This window comes from Durio zibethinus, chromosome 16 (assembly GCF_047325235.1).
Source record: "Durio zibethinus cultivar Kanyao isolate XHJ-2024 chromosome 16, ASM4732523v1, whole genome shotgun sequence".
NCBI lineage: Eukaryota > Viridiplantae > Streptophyta > Magnoliopsida > Malvales > Malvaceae > Durio > Durio zibethinus.
In genome coordinates, this window is record NC_143177.1 from 23,565,224 (window position 1) to 23,587,935 (window position 22,712).

General features: G+C 31.8%; 3 protein-coding genes and 1 pseudogene across 7 annotated transcripts; 1 reads left to right on the plus strand and 3 right to left on the minus strand.

Moving 5' to 3' along the window:
- The first annotated feature begins 2,030 nt into the window (after positions 1-2,030).
- Positions 2,031-5,730, plus strand: LOC111296861 (transcription factor bHLH63-like). Of its 3 annotated transcripts, XR_016328767.1 has the most exons (9): positions 2,044-2,195; positions 2,323-2,852; positions 3,148-3,381; positions 3,519-3,653; positions 3,742-3,813; positions 3,902-4,117; positions 4,210-4,312; positions 4,619-4,760; positions 4,882-5,730. XR_016328767.1 is itself a non-coding variant. In XM_089745530.1 (7 exons), exons 1-7 carry the CDS (start codon positions 2,343-2,345, stop codon positions 4,917-4,919), a joined length of 1,308 nt encoding a protein of 435 aa, XP_089601656.1. In that variant the 5' UTR covers positions 2,031-2,342; the 3' UTR covers positions 4,920-5,730. The 3 variants fall into 3 exon arrangements, 1 of the variants encoding a protein (XP_089601656.1); XR_016328768.1 differs by having other exon boundaries at positions 2,032-2,852; positions 4,619-4,764; XM_089745530.1 differs by lacking the exon at positions 4,619-4,760 and having other exon boundaries at positions 2,031-2,852.
- Positions 5,731-7,023: 1,293 nt separating this feature from the next.
- On the minus strand, positions 7,024-9,082 carry LOC111296872 (uncharacterized). The gene is made up of 5 exons (XM_089745032.1): positions 8,643-9,082; positions 8,454-8,533; positions 7,559-7,677; positions 7,341-7,417; positions 7,024-7,240 (listed from the first exon to the last, which is right to left on the minus strand). The coding sequence occupies exons 1-5, from the start codon at positions 8,872-8,874 to the stop codon at positions 7,215-7,217; spliced, it is 534 nt and encodes a 177-aa protein (XP_089601158.1). The 5' UTR covers positions 8,875-9,082; the 3' UTR covers positions 7,024-7,214.
- A 776-nt stretch (positions 9,083-9,858) lies between these two features.
- On the minus strand, positions 9,859-16,345 carry LOC111298407 (adoMet-dependent rRNA methyltransferase spb1-like; annotated as a pseudogene). The gene is made up of 10 exons (XR_016328769.1): positions 15,473-16,345; positions 14,075-14,194; positions 13,927-13,973; positions 13,535-13,691; positions 13,394-13,455; positions 12,992-13,184; positions 12,606-12,695; positions 11,897-12,045; positions 11,685-11,802; positions 9,859-11,291 (listed from the first exon to the last, which is right to left on the minus strand). The product of XR_016328769.1 is annotated as an adoMet-dependent rRNA methyltransferase spb1-like (transcript).
- Positions 16,346-16,494: 149 nt separating this feature from the next.
- LOC111296891 (protein RER1A-like) lies at positions 16,495-19,372 on the minus strand. 2 transcript variants are annotated; one of them, XM_022891370.2, is made up of 4 exons: positions 19,288-19,372; positions 18,257-18,625; positions 17,039-17,219; positions 16,495-16,895 (listed from the first exon to the last, which is right to left on the minus strand). In XM_022891370.2, the coding sequence occupies exons 2-4, from the start codon at positions 18,604-18,606 to the stop codon at positions 16,842-16,844; spliced, it is 585 nt and encodes a 194-aa protein (XP_022747105.2). In that variant the 5' UTR covers positions 18,607-18,625; positions 19,288-19,372; the 3' UTR covers positions 16,495-16,841. The 2 variants fall into 2 exon arrangements, with proteins under 2 accessions (XP_022747105.2, XP_089601658.1); XM_089745532.1 differs by having other exon boundaries at positions 18,725-19,372.
- Positions 19,373-22,712: the final 3,340 nt, after the last annotated feature.

Genomic DNA, 22,712 nt, shown 5'->3' on the forward strand with positions numbered 1-22,712 from the left:
AATTGATTTATATAATTATTTTTAAAAAATAGTATATAACAAATCTGAGGATTTAATTTTAATATTTGTAATCATTTTCCTTTATCCCCAAATCGTGATATTATTTGTAAAAAAAAATCAATAAAAAAGATCTCCAATGGTTGAAATCAAATTTGTTTTCATTATACCTTTGCAATTAGGTTATTATTCAAAATATTTATGGGCTCTAGTTAAGATAATACTTATAAATTTTTATTTATAATTTATGCATTAAATTTGATGAAAATAATACATTAATAAAAAATATTTTTTAAATTATATTTTAACTAATTAATCTTAACAAGTCTTTTAACTTTCACAAACATGAAATCATTATATTTTAGAATTCTTATGAATTCATATTTAATATGAATTCATGATGAAAGCATTTCATTTGTCAAATACATAGTCAAAAACACATTCCTTACAAGGATGGAATTGTAACATTAAAAGTACTAACAACCAATTTGGTTTTGGAAACATGTCTATCACAAACAATGTCTCATGTGATCTTCATTTGGTTATAAAGTTGACCAATTTAAACCCCCAAAACTTTGATTAGATTTTGTAATCCATATTAATTATAAAAATTTCAATTAAAACAAACTAAAAAGAATAATAGATAATGATAATGATTAAGAAAATAAAAAATTTCAACAATGATAATTAACATATAATTAAAAAATGACTATTATTTTATGCATTATAAATTTTTTAAATTTCACTTATTAAAATATTATCATGTATTATTGTACTAATTAAGTATATTTTAAAGAATTTGCAATAATCTTTAAATGTATCAATTAAAATAGTCCAAAGGTGAAATTTTGACGTATTGTTTTGAAATTTTATAAATTATTTATACATAATATCATTATTTTAGTAGTCAAATTCGAATAATTTAGCACAAGCTTCACAATGTTTGCGAATGAATTAAGATGAAATGAAAGAAAAGAAGCCGTTTTTCCGTGCACCGGACAAGCCCACGTGGAGGTCACGTCAGTGGGCCCCGCAGCCCACGGACTCTGGTTATGGATACATTCCATGGCTCTCTTTTCCTAACTCCCACTTATAGGAAAATAAAAAATATAAAAATAATATAATTTAAAATTTTAATAATAATTATACGTAAATTTAATGAAATTAAAAAATATATTTGATGTTTTTAATATAAATTTTTATATATAATTTAACACAAAATATTATATAAATTTATAAATTTTAATATTTTATACTATATAAATTTATAAATTTTCATACATATTTTAATTAAGGTATTTAAAATTTTTTTGTATTATATGACAAAATATATAATTTAATTATTTTATTTATTTAATTATATAAATAAAATAAATTAAAATTAAAATTTATATATATTTTATCATTGAGTGCGAATATCTTCAAGAATTTTACTCATAAATTTCACTTACTAGTAAAAATTAGTATTACAATTCATTATGAAAAAAATTTTACTAGTTGATGTGACCCATTTTTTTTGTAAAATAATAAAAAAAGCTTATGAATTAAAATTTAATAATCATCTAAAATTTTAATTTCGTTTTCAATTAATTAAACTTTTAAATATTTATTTTCATCAATTGAATTTTTGTCATAAAAAAATATGATTAATTGTTTTGTTCAATCAAAAATTTAATTAGATGAAAATAAATATATAAAAATTTAATTAAATAAAAATTAATATTTAATTATTCAATTGATTTGAAATAGATGATTTAACACTTAATTTATTATAATAAAATATCAAAAAAATTAAATAATTATTAAAGTTTTGTTTTAAAGCTTTTTTTTTAGACCCTTACGCTTTTTTCTTTTTTCAAGAAATTTTGAGGTTTGTGTGGGGATTACCAAACAAAAAGGTTAGTGTCATTACAGCAAAAGAAAATAAGGAAAAAAAAAAAACTCTCTCTTAATAATTCTTTGGTTCATATTACTTTCATATTCCAGTAACCTTTATTCCCCTTTATATGTACCCCACTCTACCTTACTCTTTCTCCTCGAAAACCATCTTTTCTCTCTTTCTTTCTTCCCCAGAAAGAACCAAAAAAAAAAAAAAAAAAAGAAGCTAGCACATCACCTAGTGATATATGGTACTATCCCTCACAAGGAACTCGTGTTAGGCATGAACTCATCTAGCAAACCTGTCTAATCTTCTTTATGTTCGATACTATTTGTTTCCCTGTTCAATTTATTGTGCTCCTCCCTATCACTACCAGCTTTTTCTTACTTTCTTTTTCTTTGCTTTCACTTTTCTTCTTTGTTGTTTGTTTTGGGGTCTTTTTGTAGTTTAATTTTGTGGGTTTGACATGAATACTGCATTGCCAAAGATGTTACAAGGTTCGGACATGACAGTGCTCGAGAGACAAAGTGCTTGCTTGAAATGGCAACAGGAACAGCTTCAGCAACAACAACAAGAAGAACAGCAAAGTTATTTCAGTGAGTTAAGTGGGGTGTTTTCGAGCCAAGTACAAGGCTTTCAGGGTGGTTTAGTGAGCGGTGACTCGGTGTTAGGTGATATGGTGATGACTCGGCAAGTGAAGCCTGACCCTGGTTTAGAGACTGCCTGGCATGAGATGGAGAAGGTTGACATGGCTGCCATGGGGTTTGGGCCATGTGGGTACAGTAATGGGCCGGATTTTGATATGAATTACGCCATTTCTAGGACTTCTAGCTGCCCGACATTCGTGGCAGCGGCCGTAGCCGCCCAGGCGGTAGAGGTTAAGGGTAAGGAGTCAATTGTCTCTGAGAAGATGGGTTCAACCGTTGGAAGAGGAAGCTACAAGAAAAGGAAAGTTGATACGTTGCAAAACTCAAAGGTGTGTGTTGTGTATTGTTTTATTTATTATAGTATTGTTATCACTATTTTTACCTTGTTTACCTGGAAACTTAAGCCCAGGTAGACACGTTCTTTATTTTTGTGGGTGGATTTCTTTCCTCAATTCTTGAGTTCTGTTTTATGTACAAAATGTAATTTGCGGTCTTTGGTTGCTCTCAATTTTGAGTTCTTGTCCAAATTCTAGCAAAAAAACAAGAGGACGAGTTCAAAATATGCGAGTTGGGTAGGTTATGGCGAGATTATTGAATTGGAGTTTCTCTTTTGGGTATGTTTAGGTTGTTGCGGAAGATGACTCCAAGAGGATCAAAGCCTGTGCAGAAGAGGGAGAGTCAAAAATAACAGGGCCAAACACCAACAAAAGCAGCAGCAGCAACAACAAGAACAAGAAGGAAACTTCCACTGGTACTTCCAAGGAAAATTCAAAGGTTTCTGATGTTCAAAAGCCTGATTATATTCACGTCCGGGCACGTCGTGGCCAAGCCACTGATAGCCACAGCTTAGCTGAGAGAGTGAGTAGGAATTTGTGTGTTTTTTCATTTTTTAGGTATTTTTGAGGTTGTGATCAAAGAATGTGCTATGATTTATCACCAGGTCTCTTTCATTAGAGTAATGCTTAATTTGTTTGATTTATGTTTTCATTATGTAGGTTAGAAGGGAAAAAATCAGTGAAAGAATGAAGTATCTGCAAGATTTAGTTCCGGGGTGTAACAAAATCACTGGAAAAGCAGGAATGCTTGATGAAATAATCAATTATGTTCAATCCCTTCAACGGCAAGTAGAGGTATAAAAAATCTATAAAATCATCATTTTCTTAATATATTATGTCCACCAACTGTCTTAATTGTGTCCTCCATGCTCATAATCTGCAGTTCCTATCTATGAAACTAGCTGCTGTAAATCCAAGGCCTGACTTCAACATTGACAATCTTTTTGCCAAAGATGTAAGGCAAAATCTAGATTATAAATAAGATATATTGTATATAAGGGCCCTTTTCTGTTTCTAATGCTGGAATTGTATGTTCTCAACAGGTGTTTCCTTCTTGTGCGACTAATTTTCCAGCTGTTGGGATGTCATCAGAAATGGCAAATAACCCTCCTTATGTTCAGTTCAATCCAGTTGAACAAGTGGTTTCTTCTTGTGGATTGGAAATGGGAATAAACTCTCTTGATATGGCACTTCGAAGAACCATCAGTGCCCCTGTATCGATTCCTGATGCATCATTTCTTGACTCATCCTGCTTCACTGTAATTTTCTCTTAACTTTTTACTGCTGTCTCTGCTTTACCCTCTCCTCTACAGCATTCACCGTGTTTCTCACCGTAACACTTGAAATGCAGCAAATTCAACCCTCTGCAACATGGGATGTTGAATTGCAAAATCTTTTCAATGTGGCATTTGACCAGGGAGGATCAATGCCCTTTCCATCTCAACCATTTACAGGTACATAAAGCTAAAACGCCTTTGTTAATGTTGGCTTTCTTGTTTTTGATTATTTTTCAAGGCAGAAAATGAAGCAAAGTGGGGAACCACTGCTGATGGAGACATTAGAGAACCCCACAGTTGTTAAATGACTTTGCAGGAAGAGCATTGTCCCATATATAATTTAAACTTTAAAGGAAGCTTTCTATCATTTTCACTCAACAATGATCAGAACCGTAGATTTTATTCAATGAACACTATATTCCCTTTGATTATTCATTTACACAAGAGTAACCAACATTTTGACCAACTAATGTGCATCTACAGGAACACTACTTGAAAAGCAAAACTGGGGCCCTGAGTTAATCTAAACCTACAACTATCAAGTGAAGGAGAAACCATAAGACTGTTTATTTCCATTTGCTGTTGAATTCTTAGAGGATTGAACTAGCAACCCTGAAAAGTTGCAGTAGGTGCCCTTCTTATGAAAAATTTTCAAAGCATCTATTGATATTTTTCTATCACTGGAATTTTAATACTTTTGCTGATACTAAATATTGAATCTGATCATGCTTAATTTGATTATTCAGGCTCAATTGAAGCTAGCGATCTAAAGATGGAGGTGTGAATCAGAATATCAGTCAACGATTTATTGACAATTGAGCTAATTCCAGATGCCTTTGATCCATATTCTTTTTGCTTCTTTAAGTAAATGTAATGTGTGTATATATATATATATATATTTGTATGTATAGGCGAAAATAGTCTGTATAAGATCAATACTAATTAACTTCGAACTTTATCTTGTACAAAATTTATATTTATTCCAATTAGATCAAAGGTACAATGAAAGGCTGATGGATGGAGGAGGGGACCAAAAATTTGGGGGTTCAACATGCCCAGAACAGGTGGGGTAAAGGAGGTTGATATATGGATGAATGCAAGGAAAGATCAGTCTGGTTCAATAAACCTCCTTAACAATCACACAGTTATTTGTACTTTCACTGCACCATTTCTACCATTGAAGGGCAAAACTAGTTCAATAACCACAAATTTTTGTACCGTTGAGGAAATGCATAGACTAATCCAGTGGCACAAGTTGTTGCCATGTTGGATGACCCTAAGTGACAACTTGAAGCAGTCACCTGCAAGGACAGAGGACATGAAACCTATTAGTAGACCATGTTGGCTCCCTTTTGAGACAGAATAAGGGCAAAGGGATGTCAGAGAAAGGGCAACCATCCCTTAGTTATTATTCATGCAACTTTGCATTTGTTTATGTATATTTCTTCCAAATGGGTTTCTGCATGATCAAGTAAGGACACTCTCATGATCAATCCAGGGGCTGGGTTGGCAAATCTAGTTGTAACCCTCCAATCCATTTCTTTTTTCAGCAAAAACCCAAAAAAAAAAGTGTCAATTTTCCTCTTGGGATGTAACTTGATTGGATTTGCATTTAGCCTGAATATCATAATTCTAAATTATGGATCTGAATTCCTACAAGCAAAAGCTGAAGGTCTAGGAGACGTCTCTATCTACGGAAAAACTACTACGAGTAGTGTTTTGATGAATAAGAAAGGAGCTTTTCGGTGTAGGTTGCGGCTCTGGCAGGGACCACTGAAGGGTTGCCCGCACCTTCATTGCAACTTACTAGTTCTTGGAGTCATAAGAGCCACAGCTTTCCTTCATTTTCAAGCCATAAGTAAAAGTGAAAGGGGTGGAACTGGCCTCATCCATAGCCAAGATCTCTTTGATTCTCTCTGTTTTGTGTTGATGGTGAAAGATGATATTGCCTTTACCCTTTCTTGGGCCCATTTCTTGTGTAATTTTTCTTTTCCTCCCTTCTAACCTTTCACATTATGCAATTCCAAGGAAGAAAAAGGCAAAAATCCCATAAAGATTCTCGTGTTTGTGTGAACTTCAGTACAACAAATACGAGAAATTTGTTTGGATCAAGTAAAAAGCCCAGTGCTTGTGTCTTTACCTTGAACAAGAATTCTGAGAAAAAGCCAGCACCATTTCCAGATTTCCATATACTTGCATTTGCATATAATATAGTAATTGGTATTAAAACAAGAACCAGACTAGTTCATGTGAAAATATTCATTTTTTATCCTGATAGTTTAATGGTAGGACCAAGACACATCAAACCACAAATTGTGTTCACAACAAGTTGCTCGAGGTCTGGGACCTAGAAAATAATCACAGCCCTCAGTCCAGACAAGTTTCATATATAATTGAAAGCTTTTTTTTGAAAGTGATGTTTCTGTAATCAGACTGAAGCTGCTTAATCCTGATAACAGGGGTGAATTGTTATAGTTTACCTGAATTAGCCAGGTAGTAAGCCCGTTTGCAGCTGGGAACAAATGGTTCGGTAAAGGCCTAGGAAAGCCATTCCATGAAGGGCTTGCATTCCAACTCTAAGACAGGGCTTGTTGACGGTTAATTTTGGATAGGATATACTGCAGCGAAGCAACTGCTTGCAGCCATTGACTTGTTAAGAATGCAACTCACATGCATCAGAAATTTGATGGTAAAATCATGGTCAGGTTGTGGATCATGAAATGATTACATCTACTGATATAAGCTGCCTACTTGCTTGTATATTTATCAGTTCTGACAAACACTTTCCCCGCTTTCTTTTTGCATGACCGAAATCCATTAATCATGAAAAGAAAAAAAAAAGCCATAAAACATTTGGAATCATGGCATTCACATATCCTCAAAAAAGGTGACAACCAATTCACAAAAATTTGGATTTCAGCTAATCAAGCAAATCAGATCATCCAAATAATAAATTACACACAAAAAAATTGTATGGTAAAACCAGATTAGACAATTTTCTAGGTTCCTCAGCAACACTGCCAATTCATACAAAGAAACAAATCTCATGAATATTAGTTTCTCATGTTAGTTCATGCCACTAAATCAGTGATTCATCTCCAGCTTCTGCCAAATTAAAATAAAAACGTGTGAATCATTCCAAATTTCCAATAGAGAAAGCAAAAGAAAAGAAATAGAAGGATTCTATCAATTAGAGAAAGAATACCTTTCGCAGGTACGATAATGACAGGAGCAGATTTGCAGTTGTGGAAGCAATACTCGCTCACACTTCCTTGAAGTACACTGCAAGAGTATAAAAGGGATGAGAGAAGAGCAAGGAAACGAGAGGGTGATCCTTTACTCATTTTGCAGAATGGAATAGTAACAAAAGCACAAGCATCCACATAGAAAGATGTAGCATGTGGGAAAGGGGGAGGAAAAAACCTTCGTATTAAGCTTCTACCGCGAGTTCCTAAAACCACTGCTGCTGGTTTCAACCTTTCTGCTTCCTTACAAATTATCTTACCTGCATCCCCCTCGACTATTCGAGCTGTAGTCCTCACCTAATTCCAAAACAATTAACATTAAAAAACCCAAACATTGAATATTTGCTATCCCTCTAAGCTACATTGGAGTTAAAAGGGATTTGCAAAGGAAAGAAGGGGTTACACCACCCTGAGTTTCGAGTCAATCATCAGATTGCATCCTAAACTTGGAAGTGAAACGTATTAATGCTAAAACTAATTGTTGATTGCACTTCAATTAGCATGTTCCACTAAAAATTCAAAATTTCTGTTCATTTCGATCAACATATACTCTTTTAAATAACTATAAAACAATCAATTATCTTCATAGTTGACAGAATATTCGAGAGAAAAATTTCAAAATGAAAATGGTTCAACATGGATTCATAATGAACAGAAACTTTATCTCCACTTTAATGGAGTCATAGATCAACTTAAAAGCTTAAGGTGCAAATTATAGAAAATCAATTCATATTTCAAGATTTGAGTTGGTGATTGTTATTGATACATATTTAAAGTTTGAAACATCTCCATAAATGCCATATTAAAAGTTTCAGAAAAGGAACTAACCAAACTAAATTTGCATTATGAACCTATACATACATAGAGATTACATTTGTCTTCATAAAAATTGTTATCCATTTTCTTTCTTAATAAAATAAAGGAATTAATCTGCAGATCATAATCAATATACTCATGTATTGAAATAATATACATAGAGATGAATGCATCAAGGATCAGCCAATGTGATATTTGAGATATATGATTTCACACCTTTAAGCATTAAAAATAAATAAATAAATAAATAAACTAACCATGGCAACCTCAAAAGCCTCCGCAGCTAACTTCTCCAAGAGCCCTTGACTGGTTTCATAAACAATCTCGTTTCTAACACCTATATTAAAAAGAAAATCCCAGAAACAAATTTGAGAAATAACTAACAAAATAACCTAAGAATTGATTATTTTCCAAGAAAATATATAAGCATGTGATATTTTGCTTACTGGAAACCACATGGACAAGATGGATGGTATCGGCAAGCCTGGCGAGGTGAATCAGTGCCCAATCAAAGGCGTGTTTGCTGTTGGGACCATGATCAACGGCTATTACTATATCTCTGCCTCTCCTTCTCTCCCCTGTTTCCCTCTCTAACTCTGGCTCTGAAACTATTGGGACAAATGTAGGCAAAGTTACGTCTCTGTAGTTGTACTCTTTATCTTCCATAATCGGCTCCATTTAGTTGATTGATCCCAAAATGATTCCTTAAAGGGAAAAAAATAGTTGGTTTCGTTTCTGAATTCTAGTTTTCTTGGATTTGATCTTGCCTCGTGTTTTGGAGTTCGTTTCGGTTTTGGTGGTTGCAACATGGCTAAAAATAGAGACCAAACTTTTGATTAATAGGCTTTCGGTGTCCCCGACAAAAACGAGGTTGAAGTGTCTGAATTTTGAACCGTGTATCAGGTTGAACCTGCTGCTTATGAGTCGTGACATGGTGCATATGAGAGTGTTCTGTTCATTCGATCGATTAATTTTAAATCAAATTAACTAAAATTAAATTGTTTTAATTTTATTAATTAAATTAAATTTTTTAATTTCAAAAATCAATTAGATCGATTTAATTTATTTTTTTTATAAATCAAATAATAAAAAATTAAATTAAACTATATTTAAAATTTTTATTTTTTATATGAAATAAATTAAATAAAATCTTTCAATAAAAATATTTAAAAATCAAAATATTAAATTAAAAATTTTATAATTTAAAACAAAATAAATAATTTTATAATATTTTCATTAAAGAATTAATCAATTAGATATTGAATCGAATTAATCAAAAATTAAAATTTTTAAAAATCATGATAACCAATTAATTAATTCAAAATCGAATGATAAATACGTATAATCCATATTTTGTTAGTCTTTATCAACATTTTAGATAAATCTTCTTGTATCCAAATACTTACCTTTCAACCAATTCCAAAACTTCAAATTCTCTTGATTACTGAATCGAATCATCATTCAAGCCCAAAATCAGAATTTGTGAAGGATAACAATATACAAAAATGATTTCTTTTTGACGAAAACAATAAAAAAGAGAAGAGGCTCAGAAGATGTTTAAAATGGATGGAAGAGTTCATCCTCATGTTAGGAACCAGATTAACGAGATTTAATATTCTATACCCATCATCGTCTCTTCCTTATTGTAACCCTGCTAAAAAATTGCCAGATTCATACTCAGAAAATAAAAAAGATAAAGTTAGGGTTTTTAATTTGAAGCAGTGGAAATTCTAAGAGATCTGACTTCGAAGCCAACCACCAAGATTCCCAATTTTTGGACCTTGCTTTATTTTATAGATGGAACCTTAAGCCTAATTATGAAAATGCCAATGAAACTTGGTTCGGGTTTCAGCTGGGCGCTAAACACCAAGCCAGGCTCCACTAAGATCAGACTGTCGCCCACAACCAGCAAAATCAAGTGAGGCTCAAAACTTTCAAAATTTAGTTGGCACAATAATAATTTTTCAGGCAATGGTAGTGGCGGATTGGTTGTAAATTCTACTTGGGTCATTTCTATTTTCCTTTTGGTAATTAACTCAGAAGTATGTTCATAATTTTTCATCATTGTTTTTATGCATTCAAGATTTACTTGTACATACAGATTGCAACTAGGACGACCAAGAATATAGAGAAAACGAACAACAAATCGAGGAAGCAACTGCAGCTGCAAGTCTACCAGGGATACAGATAACCTTTTTATTGCTTCTTGCTGATTTATGTCCTTTAAACCAATGAATGAAAAGGACTTTCCCATTGTCAGCCTACCCTTCTTCGCAACCGCATATTCTTTTTTGTAAATTTTGGGTGTAGGCTTCTTGTATAGTTGTTCTCCTCTTTGACCGATCCGAGATGTCGGTTTGGTATGATATACTGTTTCCTTTCTGTCTCAAGCTTTCTAGTTGCTACCCACTTCTTTCGAGCCTTTGCCTTTGCGACTTTCTTAGGAGGACGAACATTGATCTCTTTGAATTGTGTTCGCATTGCAGCAATCTCTTATTTTGTAACAGGCTTAATTGTTTGGCGGTGTTTCCTTTCCTCCTCCAAGAGCCACTTGGGTAAGCCTTCCTCATCGAACATATACTTGTTACAGGCATCATCAAGAATTTGCTCCCTTTGCTTTTTCCTGAGCATTTTCTTCCCATAAGCCAATATCTCATCTTTTGTATCAACATATTCATCCTCTGAGTCATCTGAAGAGGAGTCATCACTTTGAATCTATAGCTGTAGTAGGGACAATCTCAAAATCATCCGCTGCCTTAGAAACCTTGCGATCGGGGCCTGCAGCATTGTTTGTTTTCTTTTACTTGGCCTGGTCAGTGATAGAAGGTCTTTCGTCCTGCCTTTTCTTTACTTTGGCCTTCTCAGGAATAGGTGGCCTTTCCTTTTGGTTATCAACCTCCATTTCATCATCACTGTCATACTTCCTGCTCTACAGCTTCAGCAAAAATATCCTGACCAAACCACCTGTTTGTAATCTCCTCCTGAGTTGGTCCTTCCCCATCATCCAGTGGTACCATGAGAGGATTTGCTTTAGGATCAACCTTGTCCTTGTCTGAAACATGATCCGAAAGAATGATATCATCACCATCACCACCCTGCACAGCCCAGAAGAGAAATTCAATCTGATCAGTAATAATTTTTCCAGCTTTTAAAAATCAACCATTCACCATTCTGTGTATTAACAACATAAATAAGAAAGAATGATGCAAGGCAGCATAGTGGAAGAAATGATAGTACTAGATGGAGCAACCTAGGCATGCAGATTAGAAGAGTAGATGGAGGGAAGGTGTGAATAACATAGAACAAGGTCTTGCAAATCAGAAACTGAACAAACATGGGGATATGGAATTATTTTAAAATGTGAGGCAACTTAATTTCAGACAAATAAAGAAAAGATTACACATTATTCTTGTTAGTTCAAATTGTGAGAAAGATCAAGGTGATGTGTTCATTTGTACAGTAGTATACACACTATTAGACTTTCATACCTCCAATTGGTCGGAATAGGCTTGTTTTGCACACTTCCTCTGCTTCGTGCCTCCATCCTTTTTGGACACGCACTGTTCATAAGCATGGTCAAGTATCTCTTCAATCTGTTCATCATAGCTAGCATCAAAATTACAAGATTAATTTACATGCAGAGAATCTTGGAAATTATATATTGCTCAAATAAATCTAAGTCCTAACTCAGAAGCAAGGCAAACAACCTTCTGCGTCTTCGTCAGAATCAATATCACTGCATGACTCATCTTCAGTTTTATCTTGGTTTTCTTCATCTTCGCTAACCCTTAAGTCACTATTCCCATCATCATACTCAGTGGAGTTAACTGCCACAAGATCTTTCTTACCCTAAAGGCAGTAGCAGACTATCATCAACAAAACTTTCGCCAAAGTAAAAAGTTTAAATGAAAACCCTAGTCAATTTTTCGGGCAATATCAGAGCATGAATGCCATAAGCAACAGTTTAAGAGGACAATATGAAGGATAGCGGTGGCTTCATTCAAAGATCTACCATTTTTCCAGACAACAGAAGAAGGTTTTATTTCATCATGACAAATTGTCTTGCACAGTAAAGCCGCACAAGCACCATTTCCGTTAACAAACAGAGAGTTGCCAATGCATAACTGGAAAATATTTTAAGATGAAAGCCTGCCTATGGTTCAGAAACAGCATATTAATAGCCAATAAGGTTAAACATCAGAGTATGCCATGGTTTAGCCCATAATAAAGGGTCTTGGAAAGTTAAAATGTCAAACTACGCCTTCGGTTCAAATGACATAACTGCAGTGTTAAGTCCAATTTTCTTTTATTTGTATTTTTAGGTTTGCGTTTAATATATTGAATTTTTATTAGATATGGATTAAACATTGGGGTTTTCTAATTTGAAGTCTTAGTGATCAAAAGCAAACCTTGATGGAAGAAAGATAAAACAACTCATGATAAGTAAAACCATCTTCCAGGGCATCTATTTGTATTCCTGTTGCCTTCCGTGATTTATCGTGCAAAACAGTGAGGCAAGAAATTAGCAACTAAATAAGTGTGCATGGCAACATCCTATCCAACAGAAAGATTAACGCAGAACAACGTGGGTATCTGAAACATTAATACCAAATCTATAAGATGAATGCTTAAGTTTTCCAAAAAAAAAGATAAGCAGGCATAATTTTTAGTTACTATTATGTAGATACAAAAACATTGGTATAATCATATTGTTCCATTTCCTGATTTTATTATGCAGCAAAGTGCACTAAGACATCAAATTAGGAACCACAGATTTTTTAACAAGGCAATAAATATTTGCTCGTCTTTTTGCTAGAAGCTTCTTTGCTCTTTTCTTCTTACGTTCTATAGCACATGTGAGCTCCTCCATTTCATAGAGTAATTTATGATCTTCGTTCTCCCCATCCCCTTTATCAACTTCTCTGGCAGTCGTAGAAGAAGTAGCCTTTTCTGAAGGTGACAAAGCTTTTCTCAATTGCATCAGCCACCTACATGACAAATAAACACGAAAACATCAAATCAAAGGATGGTACCATGTAATACATGTCACATTTGTTCACACAAATGTAACTTTTTCTTTTCACCAGATGAATGAATGCAATTCAAATCAAGCTCCAAGTGCAACAAATTTTCATGCCATCACAATTTGTTTAGAACATTTCAAAAGGGGGCTTCTGAAAGGAAATGTGTTTCTTACTTCAAAAGGTACTTGAAAACTTGCTTTCCCAAAACACACAAATCATCACAAAGGGCTTTGACCTGTCAAGACAGCAGCAAAGTAAGTAATCAAACTTAGAAGGATTGAAGGCAAGGCAAACAAAAGCAATAATAAAATCACCTTTTCTGTGGTAGACCTGTGATCCCTAATAGGCAATGAAGCTGGATCCTCAGAGGTTATGGACGTAACTGAACAAAGGAATCCAAGAAAAGAATCAGACCAAATGAAGTCAGCAGCTGTAGACACCTTCTTCGAGATTGTCTCTCCATCTTCATAACTGTAACTGGAACATAGTTAGCAACAAAGCACAACGTAGATCCCCCTTGAAACAATATCCACAGGCACCAATAACAATGTGAAACTTGTCTGACACACTCGAAATATTTATCGAAACAGTTCTAATTTTCTTGTGCATACTATTAACATGTTCAATCATAACTTTTTTATCTGACTTGGCATTGGAAACTCATTTTATTTAGTTCACATAGCTGTATGGTAAGGGGAAAGCTTACCCATCACGGTGTCTCTTTTGTTTTGTTACCCTAAGTACATCCATCACCTACATCAAGTATTTGTCGGAAAGAACATGATTAGCAGAGACACAATCAAAGGAAAAAGTAGTCCTTAAGAGACTTTGAAACTTAAAATAAAAATAAAAACTTTCTTCTGTGATTCTATAGAACCCTGAAACAGATGTTTGACATCAAGAAGACGTGGATCAATCTTTGGAGGGGCTTTACACCTCAGGCCCAATACATTAATTTCAGCCTACTCAAATAACTGCAAACCAAATCCACAAGTCTAAGGAAGAATAAAAATTTACACAGATATTGACATATCTTAAAAAAAAAATAGATTATAACTCGTACTATACACGAAATAATTTATATATATTAGTTTCTTTTCATATTATATTCAAATATTTAAAACTCGTAATATATATAAAATTTATATATATAGACTATTATTAAAAAATAAAGTTTCAAAAAATAACAAAAAAATTATATCTTTCTTTTAGATATTTTTGTTTACAATAATATTTATACACATGTAAAATTATATCAAATAAAAATAAATTATTCATTTTTTAAAAAATAAAAATGTATATTATTGAATGATAAAATAAATAATAAAAGAAGTATTAACACATTTTCACTTTAGTAATTTTCACTAAATTATTATGCAAAATATGAAAAACGTTAAAAAAATATGTGAAAAAAAATAAATTAAAAAAATTATTTTTCATAAGAATAAAACTGTAATAACAATAAAATAGTTTTGAAAAAAAGTTATAAAAAAAATTATAACAGTAATAAAATATACCTTGTAAAAAGTTACTGAAAAAATAAAAAAATTGATATATTACACATTACATTTGGAGTCTTACATTTATAAAAGAATTCTTTAGGACAATTAGGATTAGATAGATAATTTTTAAATTAATTTTTTAAAATTTAAAATTGATATAATAAATGATAAAGATAATATTAAATTTTTTACATTTATTTGAAATATAAATTTGATAATTAGAGTTGAAATGAATATAACCGTTTTGATAATTTTATTATTTAAAAATTTAAGATGAAAATTTTTTGAATTTTCAAAATCTTACATAAAATTATTTGAATTTTTAATATCTTATCTAATTTTTTTAAAAAAATAATTTTTAAATCAAGGTAAAAAAATTGTTAAAAGATTTGGATAAACTTAGTCTTCATAATTTTTAAATATGTTTGAAATATTTTAATAGTTAAATAATTTTTTTAAATAAGATTATTTGGTAAATAACTAAAATTATGTATTAAAAAAATATATTTCATATTTTAATTTTAAAAAATATATCTCTAAATTGATTTGATTTTAAATTATAATTTAATTTTGATATTTGAATAAATTTAAATTTATCAAATTTATAATTAAAACAAATTATTTTATTTAAAAAAAAATTATCTTATATATCATATAAGAGAGTTATCAACACATACGTTCATGTGATAAATTTGTTTGTGTATATATATATATATATATTAGATTAAATTAGATGAAGAAAATAATCACCTTCTTGGGACAATAGAGAACAGAACTGTAGTCTTGGCACCTGAAAACCTTTGTAACAAAAGTGCTTTTAGGAGCCAAGAACTGGATAGCCAGCTTACCAGAATCAAGAACCAAAGCATTTCGGCTCATTGCCCCCTGAGCCAGGCTCCACCAACATTAGGGGACCCATCATGCAAAACCACATCATAAGGCCTTGCCCCATGCTCTTCCATGACCCGTTTAACCTTGGACTTGCATCCAACCGCCGGGGGCGGCGCAGAGATTGAGGACGACGTGGGCTGAATTTAGGAAGGAGAATTCGGAATCGAGTTGGACTAGCTTCCATGATGCTCTGGAGACCATGTTCCTTGGCTAGTTGGTAGTACTAGTACTTGTCTTAACCTATGCTTTCCTTTCACTTTGCCCATATCCTTCCTTCAATCGAACCCAATGTCGAGCTGCAGGGACAAGAAGAAAGGAAAATGGGTCGAGGGTCTTGGGATTATTTATATCTTAATAAATAAACATAAACCAATTCTCTGGGTTTAGGGTTTTGCTGTTCACTTCTTGGATCTTTACCTTTAGGCTGTAGTCCATGGACATTCGAGACCTGTTTTTGTTCAAATGTTTTTCTTTCGGAATTACAATACACAAACAAAACATTGTAAATTCGTTAGATTAGTTCTCCTTTAGAACGGAAAATATTAAAGATAATCAAACAAGGATTCAACCCCTGCGTCCTCAAATACTCAAAATAAAAATTACAAGCATAAGCATCCCAGGTTCTTCCACTCCATGAATCATTCTCTTGGAAACACACGTCCAAGCACCTGCAGTTTACGGTTCACACTAGGCTGACGGTCACAAACTTATCTCTATTCAATTCGTTTTGAAGAAAAACAGGCTACAAATTTTGTATAAACGTGCAATGCTTTTAAGGAACTACAGCAGTTTTGCCCTTGCACCCATCGAGAACAAAAAGAAAATTATAAAAAATAACGCCTACAATCTGCCACTGATGGCTCCTGATAAGAAATTTGGTCTTGTCACTAACAATTAGCTACTAATATAGAAGAGGACAAGAGTGAAACAATAGTTTGTTGTACAAATAACTTGCCAATAATCTAAAAAAAAAAAAAAATCTTTGATCAAATCTTCATCACCATGTGTATAAACAATAAAGTTTCAATTCTGGGATGTAAGCACTTCTTTACAGGGACAACTGAACTTAATGTTTGTAGTAACTGCATATTAAAAATCCACAACAACAGAAATGCATCTCGTCCAAAGGTGAAAATCAATTATCATGAATCATCATCGGAATTCTACTTGTCCTTTTCCCACCAGATCCTTTTACCACTTCCCCTGTGAACCAGCCAAGCTTCAATGTTCAATCCGCACGAAAGCCACTGCTATTTGCAGAAGGTTTCTTACCCGTGTACTTCTGTAAAAGAGAGAAGAAGACTGTTATCTTTGAAGCAGACAAATGTTAAGAGACTTCCCCATTGCCACTAGTAATTAAAAATACAAGCAACCGATATAGTTGCAGTTACAAAAGCAGAAATCTTTTTTTTCATTGAAGCTGACCTGCTTTCCGATGTTTAATGGGATATACTTATATTTGATCATGTGTGCAATCTGACGCCTCATTGTAAGGACAAAGAGAACAATCCAATAACAAAGTAATATAGGCCAAAAGACAGGAACATCAAATACGAAAAAGAAAGTCATCACAAATGCCATGCAGAAAGCCTTTGTCATGGAGTACCTGCAAAAATCATTAAGCAGAAGCATTATATCCATACTTAAATACCCATTCATCAAGCACAAATTCATACGGCTCGCAAGCAAGACAATAAACTTCCAAATGGATGAAGAAATATGACTGACTATGGGAAATGATGACATAGGTCCACTCAGAACTAGTTTCGCATTTCTATGCTAGGAAAAGAAATACTTTTCTAAGCTGTAATTGTTTAGAAAAAAGATTCTATAAACTAGAGAAACAGTGAAATGCAAGAGATTTGAGTAATTGACAATTGCAAGGTAATGGCTAATGAAATTGACAGATAATAGCAAATGTTTTCAAGCATATTCTCCTACATTTCCAGAATCAGAAACTTGAACCAGAACACAGTTGCTGCTCATTGTCACTTGTGCATGTAATGCAAAATTGTTAGAAAATATTGCTAGAATTGTTGAGCCCTGATTCAGCAAGCATGCCAAAGAGACACCATGTAAAATGAAAAAGGTCTGAATCTTAGAGATAAGTTTATGTCCAAGAAATTTTTATGACATTACAATAGGTTAAGACAGGAAAGAAAGTTACATACCAGAGCTTTCTTTATAATATTTTTTAACTCCATCAAGAGATTTAAAAGTCAAACAGAAAAAAACAATAACTAAGACCTTAATTTCAATTAAATACAATGCTACTATCATCATACCCGCAATAAAGTAAGTCATCTTAAAATCTTAAATTATGCACTAATAATCCCCAAGTTTCATCAATGATGAAAAGGCATAAAAGATCACACCAGTAACCGGCCATCACATGTTTCCACATATCTTTTCTTTTTTTGCTAAATAAGAAAGGTCACGTTTCTATCCATCTCAAAATCAGACTGTGTTTTTGACTTGGCCTAACAAAGGTCTATAAACCTTGAGTAGATTGTTTCCCTTAGCAAACCATATCACAAAGATTTTGGCACAGAACACAAAAAGGAACAAACACCACAATAAATTGTTTCTGTAACATAAAAAGAATCATTACAGATCAGAAGGGAAAGATAAATTTTTAATTACCAGAACTTAAACTCAGGTAGCCTACGAATAAACGGCTTGAATTCATCTGAACCTTTTGTTGGCAGTAAAGGCCCATCAGAAACTTCAAGTTCAGGATCAACCAGAGGAGACAAAAATCCTATTAGCAAATTCAGCAGGTAGATCCCAAGGCCATATGAAACAATGTAAAACCCTTGAACATAATAGACCCGCAAACAGTAGATAGCCGCTATAACCAGGGTTCCAATCCACCTATACGTTGCATGAGGTGTAGTCTTATCCAGATAATACTGATACATCCTCCAAGCGTCATACCCCCATTGAGGCAAAGGTGATGCCACTGATGCACTGTCGCCTCCAATTCCCTCCATTTAATATTAGATTCAAATCCTACATCATAAGAGAAGAATCCAATAATATTAAGCACAAAGGTTCATTAAATTCCCCAAAAACATCATAGTTATAAGTAAACCCTCATTAACTCAATACCTTATTAAACACTCAATCAATTTAAACACTACTAGCTGCAAATCATCAGACACCACCACGTCTGACCATGTGCAACAAAAGCTAAAGCAAAATAGCTAGTCATTTCAATCAATGAATCCAATGTAGAGAAAACCCTAATGCTATGTTCGTTTACCAAGAAAATGCATAAAAACTTCACGCCCAGAATCTGGTAACAGAGATAAAGCCAAACACCCTATCAACTAAACGCAACAATTAATCAATCAACCACCACAAAAAACCCAAAGATACCAAAAGAACATGAGATCCCAAAACTTCCCCTCAGCTTTCTCAATAACCAAATAAGAACCTAGTGCTTATAAAAATAAGTAAGCTTTGAAAACCCAGATCCAAAACAATCAAAACCCTAGATTTAAATAGCATAAAATCGTTGAAAGAAAAAAATAATCCGCAATTAACATAAAAAAAATTGACTGAATGCTTAAGAAACAAGTTGAGATCTTTAGAAATAACAACCAATACAAAACTTAAAAAATATATATATGCTTTTAAAGATGGAACTTTTGAAGTAGAAAAAGGCTGACCTCAAAGGAGTCTCCGTTGTTAAGCTATGGGCTCCCGAGAAATTTTTGACAAGAGGAAGCGAGAGACGCGCAGATCTATTTGGACATTGGTTTTTCTTTTTTTTTAATATTTTTATAGATATTTTCACTTTTGTACTTTTTTTTTTCATTTTTACCGTTTTGAGAAATTAGGTTGGCTTTCTGTTTTACCGACAGTGAATCGGCTTGAGCAGTACAATAGTTGAAAACACGGAGCTGTAATTCTTTTCTTTTTTGCCGCGGTCTTTGCCAATGTTTTTGTTTTGGTAATTTTGTTAAGATTTGTTACTTCAAAAAATTTTAATTTAATCAAAAATAATATTACATCTAAATCCTCTCGAATTCCCAACATTTAAAAATTTGATTCAAGCCGTTTGGGACAAAAGCCATCGAATATTCTCAATGGCATACTAATCATCCCGACTCGAGGGCAACAAATTTGCGGATGGGCGGGCTGGTTCACCGCCTTCGGCTCGGCTACTAAATGACGTAACGTCGTTGGAGTTGCCCGGCCCCGTAGTTGGCTTTTCAAAAGAAATCCAAATTTGACTTGCCAACATGTTCAGTTGGCTGGAAGGCCCCCTTGACCCAATCGATTAATAGATTAGTGGCCAATTGACCATTTCAATATTAGAAATGAAAGCTGTCGGCATTCAATTTATTAATTGAATATTACAATTTTATTTTAATATAAATTAATTTTTTTATAATTTTAAAAAAAAAACTGAAAACTATTTTTATCCTTCACCAAAATTACAACATAACAACGAGTTGGTCAAATATGGAATTAATTATTTGTAATGTTCAATAACTTGGACTGCCTTTTTTTTTATTTTACATATAGAAAATCTGAATTTAACTTATCTTAATTACAAATATATATTTTTAATTAAGTCGATATGTTATTAATTTTCAACATAAATTATGTTTTCTCTTGATATGATCTAAAAGGCATCATAATTCTCGCATGGATATAATACAATGACCAAAGTTTATACCTATATTTATAAAAAAAATAGCTCAACAATACCCATTTGAAGGGAAAGCTTCCTTCCTTTTTTCTTATCTTATATAACATATTTTATTGTTTATATAATTGAAACTCAAAAAAAAAATTTAATAAAAAATAAAAAATTATATTAAATTTATAAATTATCCATTAAAAAAATTATTGATAACAATAAAATTTAAAAATAAATATTCGGACAATACCAACTAACTAACGACAAACAAATAAATCTGGTTCATCTAAGATTTAAACTGTCATCCACTTAGCATTGTTTAATATTGGGATGAGTGGATTTGTCAAATGATGACGTGGACAAGGGATAGCCAAATCTTTATTTGCATGGTGTTGGGATATGTTGCGTGGCAGTTCAACTCTACAACGACGATGTACTCAAAATCTGAAATGAAAGCCGTTTTCCCTTTTTTTGTTTTTTTTAAGCTCTCCAGCTCAGCATAGCCTCGGCTCAACTTTCCATCCAGCCGACTCAGCCACAATTGTCTGACTGCTTTTCCGTTCAACCTTGCGAGCCTCGCTGCACCTTGAATCATGGTCAGCGGCTCCTTTTTCTTTTCCTTTATTTTATTTTTGAGGAAACAAAGAAAAATATTAAATGGATTTTTCTTTTTTCTTTAATAGAAAATATACATTTCAAATATATAGTAATCAAGTAGACTCTATTTTATGAAAAGTTAAGCATTAATTATTAAACTTGTAATTATTTTTTAGTATTATCAATTATGTCCATAATCTTTAAAAGTGAAAAAAATAAAAAATTAATTCAAAATTATAGTATTAGGTTCATTTCGAATTGATTATTTTATTGTTTGATTGGAATAAAATTTAGATATTAAATATATATATTAAATTCAAATTGAAATTCAAATCAAAATGTAAAAAATAAAAAAAAACAAATCAAATATAGTTATATTTTTTAATTTATATATATTTTTTTAATTTTTATAAAATAAAAATAAAAATTTTGTATTAAAATGTACTTAAATATATTAAAAAAATTTATTAATATAATATATATAATAAAAAAAATTTAAATTTAATTTTTAAAATTGCTAAATTGAATTGAGCTTGTAAATCTTGGTTCAATTCAAATTTAATTTCAAAATTTCATAATATTATTACAATATCGAAAAAAATTAAATTCGATCCGATTTAAATCATTATCACTTTTAATAATCTTTGATTAATCTTTTTATTTTTTAATAATTGTAAAAATTAACTTCTTCACATCGGTCAAATTCTTCAAGATTTTAGTTTTAAAATATTCTTCATAAAATAATAAAGTGATCTATTAATAAATAATTATATTATTAAATTTTAGTGGATATAAAAGATAACAAACAAAAAGTAAAAAATGAAAATTTTATTATTTCCATTATTAAATTATTAAGTAGAAAGTGATTACAAAACACATCTATTGGATTAATAAAATTTCAATTTTACCCTTTTTTTTTAATTTTTTACATCAAGCAAAACATTAATTTCAAGAATCACATTTCATTCATTCGCAACTTCAATTATAAAAAAATAATTTAAAAAATCTCTTTTAACCAATTGGATTATTTTTTATAAGAATTAATTTGTTCTCTATTAACCTTTTAATGATATAAATAAATCATAATGCTAAAAAAATTGCAAAATGAAGTATTTAACTGAAATTTTTATTAACGAGTTTACAATTTTTTTCCATTTTTAAGGGGAGAAGGCAACGGATTGGTTCTCAACAGGTGAAGATATTATGGAGGGGAAAAAGATATTTTCTAGGACCCGACAACGTACAAAAGACAAGGATACCGCCGGTGAAATTAATCCAACACGAATTTCTCCAACTTTGTCCATTCAAAATTCCCAAGAGCCAATAAAGTTTTTACCCCCGGAAAAAAGGGGTGCTTCACATAAATTTCACTAAAAGTCTCATTTATTGTTAATGTGTGTGCTTTTATGTCATTATTATTAAATTTAAAATATAAAAAAAATTGAATTTCATCAATTTATGTAAAAAAAGAAAAAGGGTTAATATAAAAATGCACTTTATATTGTACACTTTTTGTTAATTTTATACTTAAAAAATATTTTTTTATTAATTTAACATTTTAAAAAATAAAATTATTATTTTAATACTCAAATATTCATTCTATCAAATATTTTGATGGTTTTTAATTAATATTATTAAATTATTTACGTGACATTAATATCAAATAAAATTATGATATATAATATAAATATTCAATCATTATCATATAATTTATTTTTTACTTTAACATTTAATTAAAAATTTAAATTTAAAAATATATATATTTTAATTTAAAATAAAAAAAAAGAGAGGAAATAAATCAAATAGGAAAAGGAAAGGAAGAAGGGGGAGAGAGAGAGAGAGAGAGAG